Source organism: Triticum aestivum, chromosome 4B (assembly GCF_018294505.1).
Source record: "Triticum aestivum cultivar Chinese Spring chromosome 4B, IWGSC CS RefSeq v2.1, whole genome shotgun sequence".
NCBI classification, from domain to species: domain Eukaryota; kingdom Viridiplantae; phylum Streptophyta; class Magnoliopsida; order Poales; family Poaceae; genus Triticum; species Triticum aestivum.
In genome coordinates this window covers 597,414,960-597,435,137 of record NC_057804.1, presented here as the reverse complement: position 1 = coordinate 597,435,137, position 20,178 = coordinate 597,414,960, and the positions used below count along the sequence as shown (strand labels likewise).

The 20,178-nt window shown below is 45.9% G+C and overlaps 1 protein-coding gene across 1 annotated transcript; it reads left to right on the top strand.

The window, feature by feature from the left end:
• Positions 1-4,191: 4,191 nt before the first annotated feature.
• Positions 4,192-7,757, top strand: LOC123090258 (transcription factor bHLH19-like). Its single transcript, XM_044511648.1, has 3 exons — positions 4,192-4,707; positions 4,820-5,212; positions 7,665-7,757. Exons 1-3 carry the CDS (start codon positions 4,192-4,194, stop codon positions 7,755-7,757), a joined length of 1,002 nt encoding a protein of 333 aa, XP_044367583.1.
• The last annotated feature ends 12,421 nt before the right edge of the window (positions 7,758-20,178 follow it).

The window sequence follows — 20,178 nt, the reverse complement described above, 5'->3', positions numbered from 1 at the left end:
GAATTCCTCGGTCCAGCACCCCTCCTAAGGCTCGAGCGCGAGGAGCAAATGGGCCCCTGAAGTCGGACCACAGGCCGGGCACCTGTGGTAGGTGCCGTGGGCAGCTCCTCCCGAGGCAACACCAGCTCCGCGACAGGGGAAACTACTGACGTCTTGAAGAGCCTCTCCTCGAAGACACCAGGCTCCTGGGGGAGGCGCTGGGATGCCCTCTTGGCGATGTCGTTTGCCTCCTTGTTTGTGCCGCGCGGTATGTGCTGCAACTCCAAACCTAAGAATTGTTTCTCAATTTTGCATACCTCCTCGAGGTATGCCTCCATGTGCTTGTCCTTTGGCGTGTACTCCTTGTTGCTGAAGTTGACGATGAGCTAGGAGTCAGCCCTGATGGTGAGGCGCCTGACCCCCAAGGAAACCGCGGCCTTGAGCCCGGCGATCAGGCCTTCGAATTCGGTGATATTGTTGGAGACCTTCTCGCCGTGCTGGAAGCGGAGTTGCATGGCATAGTAGAGCTTGCCTTTGGTGGGCGAGATGAGCACGGCTCCAGCCCCCGGGCCCTGGCGTGCGAACGTACTGTCGAAGTACATGACCCAGCCATCAGGTGCCTCGTCTCCTAGGGCGAGAGAGTGGTCCTCACCTACTTCTTGACTTGATGCGTCAGTCCATTTAGCCACAAAGTCAGCGAGGGCTGCACCCTTGATGACTCGGGTGGTGCTTAATTTCAGTTCGAACGCCTGCAACTCAATATTCCATTAGGCGACCCTTCCCGCGGTGTTGGGGCTCCGGAGCATCCTCTCCAGGGGGTAGGTTGAGATGGTCTTGATAGGGTGGCCTTGGAAGTAGTGACACAACCTCCTGGAAGTGACGTGGAGTGCAAGAAGGAGCTTCTGTGGCATGGGGTATCATGCTCGCGTGTCACGCAACACGATGTTGACAAAGTAAACTGGATGCTCGATGAGGGACGAAGTGTCCACCGAGTCTTTCGCTTCTTGAGGTGGTGAAGCCTCAGGAGCCTCGTCCTCAGGGAGGGCCACTGTTGCCTCAGGGGTCCCGACCTCTGGAGCCCCATCTCCTGATGGTACGGCCAAGGCCTCAAGCATGTTGTCCTGAGGTCGTGGCGTCTTGGACGGGTTGGTGGCCCCGCGCCGCATACCCTTGGCTGCACGCTCTTCGCAGGCCGCCACCAGAGCCGCGCTGGCTGAGTGGGGCGTAGCCGCCAGGTAAAGCACCAGAGGCTCAAGAGGGCGAGGCGTGACCATTACTGGTGGGCTGGTGAGGTACTTCTTGAGGTCTTAGAAAGCCGCGTCAGCCTCCGGAGTCCACTCGAATGGGCCCTTCCTCTTCATTAGCTTGAAGAACGGGGGGCGCGCTCGCCTAGCTTAGAGATGAAGCGTCCAAGCGAGGTCACACAGCCCACCAGCTTCTACATTTCCTTGAGAGTTTGAGGTGGGCTCATCCTTTCTATTGCCTTAACCTTTTCTGTGTTGGCCTTAATTCCCCTGTCCGACACCAGGAACCCCAGCAGCTTGTCGGACGGGACACCGAATACACACTTCTCGGGGTTGAGCTGCAACTTCACCTCGCGCAGGTTGGCGAACGTTTCCTCCAGATCTCCAACAAGGGTTCTTGCCTCCCGGGACTTGACCACTATATCATGGACATAAGCCTCTGCGTTCCTTCCGAGATGCTTGCCCAGGGCGATGTGCATCAACCGCTGGAATGTTGCTCCGACATTGCGCAACCCAAACGGCATGCAGGTGTAGTAGTACACGCCGCACGGGGTCAAGAAGGTCGTCTTCTCTACGTCTTCCACCGCCATCTTGATTTGATGATAGCCTGAGAAGGCGTCCAGGAAGCACAGTAGGTCACACTCGGCGGTGGAGTTGACGATCTGGTCGATACGCGGAAGAGGAAAGTCTACTTTCGCTGCACTCCTGGAGCCGGTAACGATCGTTGATCACAACCCGTTATGCACCTTCATATTGTTCCTGGGTGATCGTAGGGCGAAACTTTTTGTTTTCTACTACCTTTCCCAATAGTTTGATCACCATGACTTATTTTTTTATGAAAACAAGCCGCATTTCGAGTTTTCCACATAGTCTCGCACATCTCTACTCCCCCACAAAGCAAAAAAAAATCTCTTTGCTATCAAGAAAGTGTTAAGCCACCCTCAACCATATCATCTAAGACTCAAGGGCCCTAGACATACCCAAAGCATACATATTGATCATGGCATACAAGCATGGCTAGCAGCCTAGCATACAATTAAGTAACTTGTGATCAACTATCTCCCTATCTATGGGAGCGGCATTGATCATTCCCAGTCCATCCCCTCTTGATCAGGTCATACTTGGTCTAGATGTTAATTTTAAGCATCAACCACATGAAAATCTTGATCTTGAGGGGTATCTCGAACTTCCATGAATTTGTATCTAACCATATAAGATCGAATGAGCTAGAGTTATATATCTTGTTGCTTTATATATAAAGTGGGGTGAAAGCCTTTTTCGGTAGAGTTATATATCTCCCACAATAATTTGTTCTTTATTTCAAATTGTCCATTCCATATAAAGTTTGTTCATCCACTAAGAACTTTAAAGCTTCCCACTATTTTGCACTCCCATCCCTCAACTTAAACTTTACGAACTATAATCTTCTATGAGAAGGTGATACTATAAAGCCTAGGGAATTTCTCTCCTAAAGGTGTATCACCAATCCAAATATCCCCCTAAACCAGAGTTTTATCCATGGTAAAAAAAACATAGTTTTAGCCCCATAACCTAACAACCTCTTAGTAAACTCTGGAAAATATGGTTCACATTCATCTGACTCTACCAAAAATGAGATCCCTTAGTCACAGCCCTAATCCTTGGTAGGGTTTGTTTCTGAAGTTCTTTTCTGGACAACCATTGCTGGCAGGTACCTTCAGTGTTCTCCAATTTCCAAAGTCAGTTGTATAGCAGGCTTTGATTGATGGCTTTTAGATCAAGAACCCCTAGGCCACCATAGTATTTTGGCATGCACACCACATGTCAGTTGACTTGGTAGTATTTCCTTTTACTATTCATCTCAGGCCATAACATTTTGGCTCTGCATGAATTCATTTTCTCGAGCACCCCTTTTGGCATATTTAGGAAGGACATCATATATAAAGGAAACTAATGAGACTGGAATTAATCAAGGTCACCATATCCCCAATAGACAAGATGTTTCCTTTCCAATGCGTCTTCTTCTTCTCAATCTTATCTTCAACTAGCCCCCACTAGGAGTTACTAACCCTTTTCATGTCTATTGGTATCCTCAAGTATTGCATAGGTAGCTACCCAACAGAGTTTGTGTAAATCTCATTGTATTTTTTTCCCTATCATTTATACTTCTATTAGACAATAAATCTCACTCTCGTGGAAATTAATTTTCAGACCAGAAATTTGTTCAAAATGTTATAGCTATTGTTTACATAAGGCTAGTTGCTAGCATAGTGTTTTGGGGACCAAAAAAGCTATGACACATTTATATGTACTCCCTCGGTTAACCACAACACTTATTTTGGAACGAAGGTAGTAGCTATTAAAACCTTTGTATTTTGGAAGATACTTACATTTTGAGACAGAGGGCATGTAGATCCGCTAATCCAGCTGACATGGCCCTAAATTGGTCAATATGAGAGTCAAACATACGCATCATGAAATTTGGTATTTTTGCCCCACCACCTGCATGCACCTTTTCCCTCTTTTTTTTCTTTTTTTGCGGGGTGCATGCACCTTTTCCGTGGTCTAGAATATCATTTTCACTGGATCCAGGCAAGATATAGCCAGGATCCAACAAATATGATTGTTAACTGTTTAGGATTGGCCCATTTGTTTTAGGCTAGAGAGGGGCCATTGAGAGGCCTAGTGTGAGCAAATATTACAGTGACGGGAGCTTTTTCTTTTGGAGGAACAGTGACGGGAGCTTAATTAGCAGAGCGGACGCACGCTCGGTTATAAACTCCAAGATTCTAGGCCAGGGTTCCATACCAAATCTGCGGGGATTGGATCGTTCACACCGAGGTAAACAATTAGTAGCATCCATGTGCTCTGGTGTACTAGTACGATGCATGTGATTAGTTCTGCGGTGTCACGTGTGCTTAACTACTCTGTCATTTCTGTCTCGATGTTGCACGAGCTAGGTCAGTGGCAACGACGTACGGATCGGTCGATGCCCATGGACGACATGGACGACTCTCGCCTGTTCATGCAGTGGGCGATGAGCACACTGGAGCAGCAGGATCCAGGAGGAGCCGACGGTGGCAGCCAGAAGAGCGCCGGCTTCTCGTGTCTCCAGGAGCTCCGCGATTCCTCGGAGCTGACAGAAGCACAGAACAGTCTGAGCTCCGGCGACGACACGGGCGGCGGTGGAGGAATCATCAGCCCAGCCCCTGATGCGGCTGTGCACGAAGGCAGCTGGTCCACGGCGTCCCCGACCTCGGGCGGGCCGTTCGCGCCCAGCAGCATGAGCTGGAATTTTGGCGCTGTCTTGCCGCCGCAGCCGGCTGGCAGCGGGGGCGGGGGCACGCGAGCGCCGCTTCTTTCCGGCGTGTCACAGCCGACGAGGAGGGCCTCCACAAAGGGCCCGCCACACGCGCAAGACCACGTCATGGCGGAGCGGAAGCGCCGGGAGAAGATCAACCAGCGCTTCATCGAGCTCTCCGCTCTCATTCCCGGCCTCAAGAAGGTCTTTGAATATGTCAAATTGACTCAAATCTCCCAACCGTTCCTACATCTCATAATATTCCTTCAGGAAATGCTTAGTTAATTTGGTAATAAGATTAGTTTCGATCGATCAGATGGACAAGGGGACGATTCTTACGGAGGCGACGAGATACGTGAAGGAGCTCCAAGAGAGGGTGAGGTCACTAGAGGCTGCCGGCGGCAACCATAGGAGCGTCGAGACCGTGGTGCTCGTCAGGAAGCCGTGCCGCCCTGTCGCGCCAGACGACGGCGAGGGCTCCGCGCGGTTCCTCTTGGCGGCCGGGACGCCAGCTACTGGAAACAAGCTGCCGGAGATCGAGGCAAAGCTCTCGGAGGACAACGTCATGGTGAGGATCCACTGTGAAATGAATGGAAAGGGTCTGGTCGCCAGGGTTCTCACGGAGGTCGAGGAGCTCCACCTCCGCATCGTCCACAACGATGTGATGCCGTTCACGGCGTCCACCGTGATCATAACCACCATGGCAAAGGCAAGTTATCATCAGTAATACTAGCTGGCGTACGTTATCCACGTATGCGCACATGCTCAATTGGAATCGTTAGCTTGATTTGTACCCTGTAGAAAATTCAAACCTAGCTACTAGGCTAGTACCATGAAATAATTGAAGGGGTGTGCCATTGTTAGAACATGTCTATAGCTCAAACTAATAGTAAAAATGTTGTGGACGTATGCCTCTCACAACTAAAAACCATAGTAATTTCTTCTCTCTTTTTCTTTTGCGGAGAATTTTCTTCTCTCTCATATACACAAGGACGTGCGCTAGGTAAGGGTGTCACCTACAATGGCTGACTCAGTCTCGCCACGTAGGATAGTTGTTGTTAAGACGACAGGGGCAGACGCTTGAGGGGAGTGGGGGTTAGGACCCCACTCAAAATATGAGATTCCACTAAAATTTCTCTGTACTTTTAGAAGAAGAAAAATTGCGGATGGTACTTTTAGAATACAAATGCTAAAACTCTATGTATTTATACAAAATGCCCCATCACCCCCACCCCCACCCCACTCATGCAGTTTGCCCTCAGTCAGAAATGTAGTTTGTAGGTCCAGCCCTAGTTAAAAGTTTATACTCTCAAGAGTCAGGCTAATTAAGAGTCACACACTCACAATCTCTTTGGATTGAAGGATAAACATAGGAGTTTTGAAAGATTTTGATCAATAGGAATTTTCCTATGGAAACCCTTTGGTTCATAGGATTGAGGTTGCCAAATTCGTATGGAATCCATTTCTATGTCATTTATTCCATAGGAATCTCAATATGAGTTCAAACCTCATTTTATTTTTTCCTTCCAGAAGTCCAATGCACTTGCACTCTTTCTCTATCGACCCTCTCTCTCAATCGTCCAAAATACATGTGTTCTCTCCTATGCACCATCAAAGGCATCTGTAATGAAATTCATGTGTTCTAATCTGTAGGAATTCTCAATGCATGTCATCTCAGTCCTATGTTTTCAATTTCCTGTGATACAAACAGTCAATCCAACTAAGACCTTATCATATAAATTTGTTTATTATTGTCAACCCTAAATATATATGATGATGTGAAGGGAAAGAAGAGTCGACAATGGATTCTACTTCCTCTGTAAACTAATATAAGATATTTTAGATCACTAATCTATAAACTAATATAAGATATTTTAGATCACTAATCTGTAAACTAATATAAGATCTTTTAGATCACTAGTGATCAGTTTACAGAGCGGGTACTTTTTTAGATACCTTAAGTGGTTATTCCAGAAATAAGAGTTAAACCTTACTTTCATTTACTAGGTACCATATATTCTCTGTTAATGCCAATCATATTGCTAATGTAGTCAAAACTAGTTTTTGTGTGTGGGGGTAGTCAAGACTAGTTAGATTATGTTGTACACTACCCATTGATTTCTGCAAGTCACCTTGTGTTTCAAAAATTCAATTTGCGATATTTTACAATTCATTAGTTGTGTCCAGTGTCTAGGAATACGGAAGTATTACACTATGTTGATTGAAACTACTTATATGATCTAGTATTTCATTATATTATCAAAATAAACAATCAAATAGTTTCTTGTAGAGTGCAAGAGTCCTATTAGAATATGTACTATATACATGCAGGAGCCCCCCTCCCCCCCCCCCCCCCCCACCACCACCACCAACACACACACGACCAGCATCTCTCTCTCTCTCTCTCTCTCTCTCTCTCTTGCCGGAGTTTCTTTGGGTGGGTCAGATGGTTCTTAGCAATGACTTAGAAATAGCAATATGTTGACAACGACATTGGTAATGTAAAATGCATTTTCTACAACGGGTGGATACAACTTTATTTTCACTATGCTCCATGACCACTCTAGAATTTTTTTAATAAATACATAAATATAGAAGTTTACCAATCTATAACATACACACATGCAAAGTATAAGATAGTAAGACAAATAACTGTTAAGTAGCAACTCAAAATCTCCTTGAAACCAAAAAAAAATAGATTGTTTCATTTATAATTAACTGTAGTGGATTTAAAGTTTCCAAATATTCAAATAGTACTTTCTCCGATCCAAAATCCAATTAGGACATGGCACATTCTTCAAGATGATAATTTGACCACCAATTTATGCACAAACATGTTGCCTAACATTACAAAACTATGCACTTTTAAGGTATATTTCATTATAAATATAGTATTGTTGGTTTAATGTTTCAGATGTTAATTCTCTCTTTTTAGACAATAAACATAGAAATGTTTGGCGGACACAATTGTAAAAAGAGTTAAACTTCGGTCTAGAGGCATGTGGTAGATAGTAAGCATCAATCTCTTCAGAGCAACAACAGAAAACATTGTAGTATTTTCTAATTGTGGATGTTATATACATATCTACATAGATGGGAACTAAACATGACCAGCTACATTTGTTAGGCTGTGGCTTTAAATTTACAACTTTACCGTTCAGGTGGAAGAGGGCTTTACCGTCAACACAGAGGAGATTGTACGAAGACTCAACTCTGCACTGTACCAACATAGCATCAACAATATTAAGACTTGAGAATCGAGAAGCGGGGTTTGTATACATAATAGACATAATTTATATGTATGTCATATGTACATATATACGTGCAACGACCATCAGTTGATGCGGAGGTCGGGTTTTTCCCTCCTTTTCGAAAAAATTGGTGTAATGACCTGATATGCTATGCATGGTTGGATGCATGAGAACTAGGCTACAAATGGAAGATGTATAAGCCAAGTTGTGACGATCTAGAGGATGGTGGTCATTCATTTGCTGGCCTTTTAGTGCACAATCATTATATATAAAAGTTGGTAGGAATCAAGCTTTTTATTGGTCCACTTGGCTAAGCTCTAATTATTATTGGATCATGGCGCCCTTAAAAACCATGCGATTACATACAAATCGTAAAGCTCTAGCCCATGCATAGAAGATCTCTCAAGGAAAATAGTAGTCTCTCACGATAATGGGCGACAGGGGGGGGGGCGCGAAGGGCATGGTAGTCGTTTATATATAGGTCGATGTCCATAGTCATCTGAAACGTTTGGTCACCCCAAATGTTAGGAGAGTAACAACGTAATATATCACTTTGGATCAGGCAAATGCATGACAAATTGTCTTTGTGATATAGTTTTTAAGATGGTATACTTTGCCATTATTTTCTATGCAAACATGGTATTTCATACTTTCTAGTAATTCTTCTATATAAATAGTTTCTAATGTTTTCAATGCTAGTAATTCTTCTATATATAAACAAACTTAGAAATGTTTGATTCACAAAATCTTAAGAGGTCATTATAATTGATTAGATCGGTACACTACCCTAAATACTATGTATTAGACTAGTTATACATCATATGTTTGTTTGCGGGTATATATGACTTGTTGTTGGAAAAATACCCACAAATCAACACACGATCCATTAGAGATAGCCGGGAATCTCGATTAGAAAGACCCTCTTTCGAATCGTTTTTCCCTCTAGGGACGAGCGACTAGAAACCCTAGCCGCCGCCAACAGAGCCAAGCCTTCCGGGCGTCTTCCGGCGGTTCCCCTCCATCGACGACCTCTCGGTCCTTGGTGGTGAGGGGGTTGTCGGATACCGCATGTGTGGATCATATTAGCTTTAGGTTTTAGGGCCCTAGTAGCTTAGGTTTTGGGTTGTTCGACGTCTTGGCGGAATGCTGAATAAAGAAGTTTCGGATCCTTCCCTGACAAGGTGATTGTCTCTATGGTTGGTGATGGATTTGGAAACTAGTCTCTTCAAGCGGGGATGCCGTGGCGATGGCGGCATCCTTGTGGTGGACTTGTGTCCTAACTGTGTCTACTCCAGCGCTGACGCGGAGTTTGGGAGGTACTCCAAGAGTGGATGCAAATTGTGGTATGCGTTGGCGGCATCTGGAAGACAGCAGATCGTGTGCTAGGATTGTGGTTGGCAGTTGGCGAGTATGGTTTGATTCTGGGGGTGCAAGATCTAGAGTTCGATGGCATGCCTAGTGTGTTTCCCTGATCTGATGCGTTCAACGGCAATTGTTTCGTCTTTGGTGAGCCACCTTGGAGGTCTGCAAAGCTGCATATCAACGATGGAGCCGCGTCAAGCTCGGGTAAGGAGGTGATCCATTATAGTTTTCCTTTGGTGGCTACTGTGGTGGTGCCGGAGGCAGGTTGTTTACAAGCTCAGGGGATTCTTCGGTTTTGATTGTATTTTTTCTCGTTGGTTGGTGGTCCTTTGTGCAAAGACTTCTATCTTTTCGGTTTTGGCATGTCAGTGTCTACCTGATTTGTACTATGGTATTGACGAGACACGTAATACCATGAAAAAATCTAGATTAGAATAGAAGGACAAAATTTCACCCTTTTCAACTTTCTCTTGACGGAATACCGAATGAAGAAAGCTACCCCCTCCGTTTCTAAATATAAGGCATTTTAAAGATTTCAATACAGACTACATACAAATGTATATAAACATATTTTAAAGTGTAGATTTACTCATTTTACTCTGTATGTAGTCTATAATAGAATCTCTAAAAGGTCTCTTAGAGCAACTCCAACGAGCCAACCCAAACGGACGGTGCTTTTGTCCGCTTTTTGTCCGTTTGGGTCGGTCGCCCGCCCGGCGTCCGCCCTCTTTTAGATTTGGGTCGGCAGTGCGCCCAACACGCCGACCCATTTCATGATCGCGCGCGCTTTTAGATCATGTCAGCGGCCATGTCATTGCCCTGGTTTTGGCGCTCCAGCGCGCGGGAAAGGTTCGTGCGGGGGGGGGGGGGGGGGAATCGACCTAGCGACTGGTTTTGGCGCTCCAGAGCGTGGGAAAGATTCACGCGCTTGTTTTGGCGCGCCGCAGCCGGCGCTCGTTATAAGAAGGCACTCCCTCCACACTCAGTCCGCTGCACACTCGTCTCGCCCCCTCTCACTAGCCTCGCCGCCTCTGCGCCACCATGTCGATGCGCCGCCTCGGCGCTTCGGATTTTCGTGGAGTCCGCAAGCGCCTCTCCGCCGCCTTCTCCGCCGAGATCTTGTTTGGCGAGAAACGCCTCATCCTCGGCACCTTCGACACCGCAGAGGAGGCGGCCCGCGCGTACAACGCGACGGCATGGCGCCTCCAGCGGCCTAGTCGGGAGATGAATTTTCCTGACGTGTCGAGCCAGCGGGCGCAGGATCTCGCGCCTCTCCCGCGGCTTTTCACCGACGAGGATCATCGCACACATCAGAGGCGGCAGTGTCGCCTCGCCATCGCCGAGATGGACGTGGAAGCCTTGGTGGTGTGGCGCGAACGCTTCCCACACGACATCGTCGATGAGTGCCAGTTCTACGAGCAAAGGAGGACGGAGAGGGAGGCGAGGAGGACGGAGCGAGCCGCCTATCGGGAGGACAAACGTGCATGGAAGCAGGCCGCTCAATTGAGACTGAAGCTGCGAGAAACATCGAGGTGGGACTTCGAGGACGAGCAGGCTGCTGACGCCTACATTCAGACGTCGGAGGAGGACATTACCGAGTCGGAGTCAGAAACCGACGAGTAGTTGATCTTCTTTTTATCTGTGTACACAAGAACTATCAATGTATCCATTTTTCATCAAAAAAATGGCCGGCGGCGTCGGCGACGAAGCAGGTGGTGGAGGGTGTGCGCCATAGACCAGTGGGCCCGGGCAGGAGAGAGGGCGAGCGCGCGCGTCCGTCTTGTATCCACGCCAACGCAAATCCGGCTCAAAAATGGGTCGGAAATGGGTCGTCAGGCGGACGAAAGCGGACGCGCGTCCATTTGGATCGGCGCGTTGGGCCGACTTGTATGTCCGTGCCGACCCAAATGGACGGCGGCGGACGAAATGGGTCGCCACATTGGAGTTGCTGTTATATTTAGGAACCGAGGGAGTACATTGCCATCTGAAGAACTTTTCGTTGGTGGTACTGCACTAGGCTACTTTATCTCGCATTATATCTTTATCAACTACTACCACCCACGGACAAAATTACTGTTCTGACCTATGTGGCTAACAAAATCATGATTTGACCTTGTTTTGAAAAAAAATCTGACCTTTTTAGGTGACGCCAACATCCCTGGCGTCTGGGTTGCAAAGCAGACGCCATGAACCCTGGCGTCTAGCCCCTGGCCCGCACTGCCCGCCTGCCCGTTGACCTGCTGACGTGGCAAAGGGGCTAGACGCCAAGGACCCTGGCGTCTGGCCTTGGTAACTAGATAACCCCATCGGGAGAGTGTGTGGGTCCCACCCCACACACTTTCCCCAATCCATCCCGAGCTTGAAGAACATTTGCTGCCCCCCCCCCCACTCTCTCTCACCCCTAAAGCTCCCCCCTCAAATCCTCTGCAAAAGGTGGTTCCCTTAGGTGGATCTTTTCATCACTTTGTTGCTTGTGGTAATCTCCCTCAAATCACCCAATTTTTTTTGGTTAAATCTTGTTATTTTGGTTGCATTTTTAACATGTTGGTGGAACCCTAGTTCATGTTTTCTCCCTTATGTTAGTGTGAATGGCTTGGTTAACTATGATAATATAGTGATATGCATGGTGTGTACTAGGAATATATGCTTGTTGAGTAGAAAGATTGGTGGTTAGGGTTAGTTAGTGATTAGGGTTAACTTTGCTTTGTGTGTGTTAATTAGTGAAACTTTTGTGGACATCACCAATAATTTAGTGTTGATATAATTAGGATATAATGAGATGTATTTGGATAAAGACCAATTCTCATTGAAGTCTTAAATGCATTCATGTTGTTTTTAGATGGAGAGACTTGTTAATGTTCATTACATGGACAAGGAGGCATTCTTGAGTAACAATGCCGACACGGGTGAGGAAGCATTGGTTTTTGATACAAGCCCTAGCTATGAGGATGTTGTTGCAAAAGTGAGACAAGTCTTAAAGTGGATGGACACCAATATTGATGTTAAGTTAATAGGAAGGTATGATGTTGGATTTGGAGCCAAATCTCGCTTGAAAAGTATGCCTATCACCTCGGATTTGCATTGGGATGTATACAAGGAAAAAGTTTCCCAATCGGAAGACAAGTCACTTGAATTGTTTGCCACCAAGGTTGAATCTCCTCGGTTTACACTTGATTTAAACCGGCATGTCCCTTCCCCAATGGATGACATGAGCAAGAGGACAATGGTGCCACTTGTTGAGCATAAGGTTGTGGTTGATGCCCCCAATGCTTATCGCCAACCACGTCCCCGTGTACCATCTATTGAAGCAAATAAGGTTGAGTTGTATGCCCCCAATGCTTCTAGCCAACCACCAACTAGCCAAGAAAATGAAGTTGAGGTGATTGCTAGTGACAAAGTAATTCAAGAGGATGAAGATGCTTATGATGACGACGAAGAGCAAGAGGAAAGGTTTCATGGTAATGATGTTGGTGACTTGGATGCGTATATAGTGCAAAAGGACATGGATCCTGAGTTGCCTTTTAGGCATCAATATGTGTATGACTCGGATGACGAGGGTCCAGTTGAACAGTTGGACGAGGATGGATTCACAAAGGAAGAAAACCAAATCCACTTTGAGCTGACAGGCTTAGAAAAAAGAACTCACTTGTTTAAAGATCTCAGCCTTGCCCATAAAGCTGTTGTTGACGGTGGAATGAGAATGATGGCGATTGAGCCAACACCATGCCCGGATCCAGGAGAACCAAGGGTGGAGAATGAGGACGAGAATGCTTATTTGAAGAAAGGAGTGAAGTTTCTGAGCTTGCCTATGCTAAAGTTTTGGTTGGCTGACTATGCCATTCGGAACCATAGGCCAATTTATGTTGAGCACTCCGACATGAAGTTGCATTACACCGTGAAGTGTGAGCAAGAACGATGCCCATGGAAGGTTCGTGCAAGAAAGCTTAAAGAGACCGAAGAATGGGTGTTAAGAAGTTGTGTTGCCACTCATAGGTGCAAACCGCCATCTAAACGACTTCGGACGACACACCATCAACTCACATCTGAGTATCTCGGATACAAATGGATGAAAGACATAGGCTTTGATCCCACTGCGAAAGTGAGGTTTCTCATGCGGACGGTGAAAAACAATTTGGTTATGAAGTCAAGTATGGGAAAGCATGGAAGGCAAAGGCAAATGCTATTAGGATGTTGTATGGTGGTTATGAAGAAGCATACAACCAGCTCCCGAGGTTGTTGGCCGCGATTGCACATAAGAACCCGAGCATGTTTCATGTGGTCGGGGATCACGAGGGAGTGTTCCACCGTGCCTTCTGGAGTTATGGACAATGTGTGGAGGCATTTCAGCATTGTCGTCCGGTCTTGTCTATAGATGGCACGTTCTTGACCGGTAGATACAAGGGCACACTAATGGTAGAAATGGCGCACTCATCAAATGACAACATGTTGCCAGTTGCATTTGCTTTGGTGCCTTCCAAGCACCAAGACAACTGGGAGTGGTTCATGGGTCATTTTAGGCGCAATGTGATTGGGGCTAGGGAGGTATGCATCATATCGGACCGGCACCATGGCATACTCAAGGCAATGGACATTGTTATTTCAGGATTTCCAAAGCTTCACCATAGATGGTGCATGAGGCATTTCGTGGCCAACTTTTACCGGGCATGTAAGAGCAAGGAGCTCAGCAAAGACCTTACCCATGTATGTGTGGCCTTCACCACCGATGGTTTTGATGCTCGGTACAACAAACTCTTTGCAGCGGTGAACGAAGGGGGAAAAGAGTTCTTAACTAGGAATTTAAGCGAGCAGCACAAGTGGGTACACGCTCATGACGATGGTGGTAGGCGATATGGCGACATGACGAGCAATCTAGTAGAATGTTTCAACAATGTGTTGAAGGGTGCTCGTGCATTGCCAGTGACTGCAATAGTGGAGTACACCTTCTTCAAGCTTAATGAGTACTTTCAGAGGCATTCTGAAGAGACTACAAAATGGATAGGTGAAAAAAAGGATTATCCGGAAAAGGTTGATGAATGGTTGCAGTTACAAGCAAGCAAGTCTTCACGGCAACAAGTTATCATATTCGACAGAATTGAAATGATCTATCAAATTGATGAGCCAGGTGGCACAACACAAGACGGTTTTCAATATGGTGGTGCTGCATTTGAGGTGCGTCTGAAGACTCGGTGGTGCCAGTGCGAGAGGCCTAGTAAGTATCATTGGCCATGCTTGCATTTGATAATGGCGGCGAAGGCGAGAAACATACATGTTTGTGATGGAAAAACCGTGCGGATGCAAGAGTTCCATGTGGAAGCTACTAGGTTGACATGGGCGCCAAGATTTCACCCTTTCTTGGACCAATCACAGTGGCCTGAGTACCATGGCCCTCATATTAATCCAGACCCTCTTCTGAAGGTGGAGACCAAGGGTAGAAGGAGAACTAAGAGGTTCAGGGGTGATATGGATGACCTGGCTAGATACACTGGCATGAAACAATTTGGTAGCGGTCATTTCATGGAGGCTCCTGACACTATCAACTGTCGGGTATGCGGTGAAGGGCGACACAATGAGCGGACATGCAAGAAAAGGAAAACCAAGAAAAGGAAAACAAGTCGTGGAGGTGGCACCGATGGTGAATGAGTTGGAAGAGGTGACAGTGGTGGTGGTCGAGGAAGCACAAGTGACAGAGGTGGTGGTGGTGGTCGTAGAGGGAGCACAAGTGCTATAGGTGCTAGTGTTCATAGAGGGAGTACAAGTGCTAGAGGTGGTGGTCGAGCAAGCACAAGTGCTAGAGGTGGTGGTCGATCAAGCACAAGTGCTAGAGGTGGTGGTCGAGCAAGCACAAGTGCTAGAGGTGGTGGTGGTCATAGAGGAAGCACAAGTGCTAGAGGTGGTGGTCGTCGTAGAGGAATGGTTGATAATGGATTGGCCTTCGGTTTTTTGCTTAATCCAGATGGTTGATCTAATAATAATGGTATATTATTTGTTCATAAAATTCCTAGCATTTATTGATTTACTATATTTACACATTTACTCTTTTTGTGTCTTGTGCTAACAATTGTTAATTTTGTAGGCATGGCTTCATCCGGTTCCAGGACGAGGTCGGCGTGCGCGGACCAAGAGGACATGCCGAAGACGTGGATGGAGGCCAGGTTGGACAAGGAGAACGAGAAGGAGAAGGATGTGCGCACACCACCATGTTGGTGTGGTGATGTTTGCAAGCTGAAGGTGTCCACTCACCGCAAGAAGTCATGGACAGAAGGTAGAAGGTTTTTCGTGTGTCCCAACTATACACATGATCGTGAAGGCCAACTAACGCATATGACATACCACCGGTATGTTAGGTATACATAAAAAATGTAAATATGTTTGTCATTTTATTTATAACACAAACATGATTTATATGTAGTCCCCTCCTCCACTTTGCAAGTACTTCACTTGGATAGATCACAAGGTACCAAAAGATGTCCAAGAGGACCAATGTCGAGATTGCTTACGAAGGCAGCGCCTGTTCGAGGAGTCCTATGCACGGGGACTGGAGCGGGAGCATCGTGAGAAGGAGGCTCGTGAGCGCAAGAAGCGTGAGGAAGAGAGGGCACGCAAAGAGAAGGAGGCTCATCAAGAAGAGAGGGCAAGAAAACTTGCAAGGGCTCGCGATGCACAAGAGCAGGACGAGGCATGTGACAAGAAGGGAAAGTGGCCCCGTACTACTCAGTACACAAATGGAAAAGGCACCGACATCGATGATGGACTTTCAAGACTTTGTGTGTGATGAACTTGTCATTCGAGACCTTGCGTGGTCATGAACTACTTATGTCATTTGAGACATCGTGTGTGATGAACTTGTAATTCGAGACTATTTGAGATTTTATGCAAACTATGTTTGTCATTCGAGACTAGTATGCTTTGTTCATATTTTTGGTTGAGACTAGAAAAAACATTAACAAAAGACAGAAGTGTGTGCAAAAACTATTAACAGTCAGGGCCAGACACCACAGACCCTGGCGTCTGGTTTTGGCTGATGTGTCTGATGCAAACCCAGACGCCAAGGTCCATGGCGTCTTGGTCCCTATCCAGAGAGCAATTTTTGTAGTTTGCTAATGTGCACACCCAAACGCCAAGGACCCTGGCGTCTGGATAAGATTCTTTGGGCCCACCCCTAGCCCTCTCATCCATTCATCTCTGGCTTCTGGCTGCTGCCAAGTTTCACTTAGGGTATGTGGATAAGATGCTATGGGCCCACATCAAGCCCTCTCATTCCATTCATCTCCACTCACATTCACGAGCTGCTGCCCCCCTCACTCCTTCTCCATCAACCAAACCCCCCTCAAATCTCTCACAAATCAGTCCCGTTTCATCGTTGGATCTTCGGGGTTTCATAACAAGAAGGTAAATCAACTCCATCCCTATTTTTTGGTTGGTTTAGTGTATCATTTTTTGTGCAAACCCTAGTTTTATTTTTCCTAGTGGTTATGCTCAAGGGGTAGGTAAATCAAATCCACCCCCATTCCATTCATCTCCACTCACATTCATGAGCTGCCCCCCCTCAGATGGATCCGGGTGCTCAGTGGGTGCTACGCCCTACTATTCATGTCCAAGGCCTTCCTCCAAGCGTTGTGCAAGTTAGTAAACTGGACCTCACTTTTGATTGGTTGAAGACTAAATTCATGTTGAAGCAAGGGTTGAAGGAAGACGATTTTGTGTACTATGTCGGCAGGAGGCAGTCAGATGACCCTGGGGAAAGAAAGTTGATTGACATAACTGATGATGGCAAGATTCAAGAAATGCTGAGTGAATGGGAATGGAAAAGGGTTGTTGAGTTGCATTACTACCGAAAACCGAGTTATATGTGATGTTTATGTCATTTGAACTATCATGCTTATGTCCTAGTGGTTTCAAAAGACTATGTAATGCTTTTAATCTAGTGGTTTGAACTATCATGGTCATCAACTATTTGTGTAATTTGAGACTATGTCATTTCAAACCTTGTGTAATTTGTGTAATTTGAGACTATGTCATTTGAAACCTTGTGTGTGTGTTGAACTATAGTGGTATGAAAAGACTATGCAATGCTTATGTATGTTATTCGAGACTAATCTTCTATGTATCATGATATTTGTGTCATATACAGTGTATACGAATGCATGCAATTAGGTAGCTAGACAAAACTACAAGTGAAAAGAGAAGTGTTGGCTGCACCAGGACCAGACGCCAAGGACCCTGGCGTCTGGCTCCCCTGCTTTACCCTGTTTCTGGTGTTAGTCGACTGCCAAACGCCAAGGACCATGGCGTCTGGTCCCCTGACTTACAACCAGACCCCAAGGACCCTGGCGTCTGGTCCCCTGTGCATATAAATGACTAAATGACTCCTCCTTTTGACAGATTTCATCAACATTTCATAGCAATCAATGAATTCATAGACATCACAGGAAACAACATTTCACATAAATCACATGATTGAGTACTACTTTTAAACGACAAATTCATGTCATACATTCATAGCAACTTCACGAATCCATTGCAACTTAATTCGAACAACAACAAGTTCATGGAAAGAGACTACACCAAGTTCATCGAAACAAACTAGAACAAGCTCATCGAAACAAACTACAACAAGCTCACTTCCTCCTTCCTCTCTTCACGATATCTGCAAGTGTATGCTCCTCCTCTTCGCTAGCCTCCTCATCTTCGCTAGCCTCCTCTGCCTCCGCATCATTGTTGGACTTATATCTTTGCATTCCCGTAGGCATAAATTGATGAGGATACTCCGGACTATGGAATTGAGTGTTCCATTTCTTCTTTCTACCTTTTTTCCTGGTGTCTTAGCTATGGCTTTGCCTTTTCTAGAGCGGGCATTCCCTTGTGTCGGTTGTGTAACCTGCGATGGTTGTGGAGCATCAACATCATACTCATGATCCTCTTGATGTGTTGCATCATACTCATGCTCATCATGATGTGTTGGCTCCTCTTGATGTGTTGGCTCCTCTTCATGGACCTCCTCCTCTATGTCCTCTTCGTTCTGGACATAACGCCGTTTATTAGCTTTGGCGGTGCAGCTACCAGGTGCATACACATCACTGCACTGAGCACCATGGCAAGAAAGCACAGCTGCCATCTTATGGAACCGCTTCTTGAACTTCTGGGACAATACAAAATATGCTATGATATGAGATGCAAATAACTAATCCGCGAAAAGAAACTTATATAATATATTATGACTAACCTCCATCGTGCTCCTAAGAGTCCTCTCAGATAATCCACCACCAGGTGGATGACTCAGTGCAACATTGGCATCGTTGACGCACAGAAGCAACTCTCTGCCCTGCAATCATGAACACACCAAACTTATGTATTTGAAAGAAGACAATATGATGCAAGTATGTTAGAATAGGTTCATTAGACTACCATTTCATCATGCATTGGTGCATAGTCAACATGAGCCCCTCTGGTGTCTCTCACAGCTGAAAGTGCGTTATATCGACTAGAGGGGGGTGAATAGGCGATTTTTATGAATTCTTCACCGAGGAATTTGCCGGTGAGGAAATTCCTTAGCGAAGAACTACTAGCAGCGGAATAAGTACTTAGAAGTAAGCATAACAGGATACAGACATAGTCATCATGATGAAATGAAGACAAGCACAGAGTATAGGAAGCGTAAACACAGGATAACACAAGATGAAGACAAACAGACTGAAGAAATTGAACAGAGGAAATTGAGAAAGTCTTCAGTCAAAGTCTTCAAAACACAGATATGAACAATCACTCAACACAGTAATGAGGAAATGAAAGAGTTGAGGAAATAGAACCAGTAAGGTTGGTGAAGACAATGATTTGGTAGACCAGTTCCAACTGCTGTCTCAGTTGTACGTCTGGTTGGAGCGGCTGAGTATTTAAACTCGAGGACACACAGTCCCGGACACCCAGTCGCTGAGCACGCAGCTCAGGACACCAAGTCCTCACCGTATTCTCCTTGAACTAAGGTCACACAGACCTCGTCCAATCACTCGTGGTAAGTCTTCAGGCGACTTCCAAACCTTCACAGACTCGGTCACTCGGCGATCCACAATTCCTCTTGGATGCTCTAGACCATGACGCCTAACCGTCTGGAAGAAGCACAGTCTTCAAAGGTAACAAGCGTCGGATCCACGCAGGATCAATCTCTTCAGTGATGCTCAATCACTTTGGGTTTGTAGGTGTTTGGGTTTGGGGTTTTTCCTCACTCGATGATTTTCGCTCAAAGTCCTCGGAGGATGGGTTGCTCTCAAATGACAAGTGTCAGTTTCTCTCGGAGCAGCCAACCAGCTAGTGGTTGTAGGGGGCGGCTATTTATAGCCTAGGGAGCAGCCCGACATGATAAGACATAAATGCCCTTGTCTGATATGACCGTTAGGTGGATAAGATATTTTGGGACAGCTGGCGCGTAGCACAGCAACGGTCGGAAATTTGACTATCAAATTCCTCAGGGCTATCATGTTCCTCACTGTGTAGGCAATCCGCACTGGCGAATTCCTAACTCCTCAGTCAGAACAAATTCCTCAGCGACCAGAAGAACTTCGTCTCTGTCACTGAAGAAATTGACTGAACTGTATGAGATTTCCAAAGGCTTCACTCGAAGGGTTTGGTAGGTGTAGGATTTTGAGTTGAGCATCACTTGGAAATTTTCCTTAGTATTTCCTCGACCCCCTTTAACAGTACGGTGTTTCCTATGACTCAAGAAAGAGAAAAACAAAACTATGAAAACGGAAGTCTTCAAGCTTCATATTCCTCGCATGAATATCAAGTCTTCACGGTTACACCAATTTCTTCACTTTCAAAGTCTTCATGAAAGTCTTCAGAAATACCAAAATCTTCAGTCGAAGATATTCATTTTTAGGGGTCGACTTTCCCTGTAAATATCAAACTCCTCATAGACTTATAGACCTGTGTACACTCACAAACACATTAGTCCCTTAACCTATAAGTCTTCAATACACCAAAATCACTAAGGGGCACTAGATGCACTTACAATCTCCCCCTTTTTGGTGATTGATGACAATATAGGTTAAGTTTTCAACGGAGATAA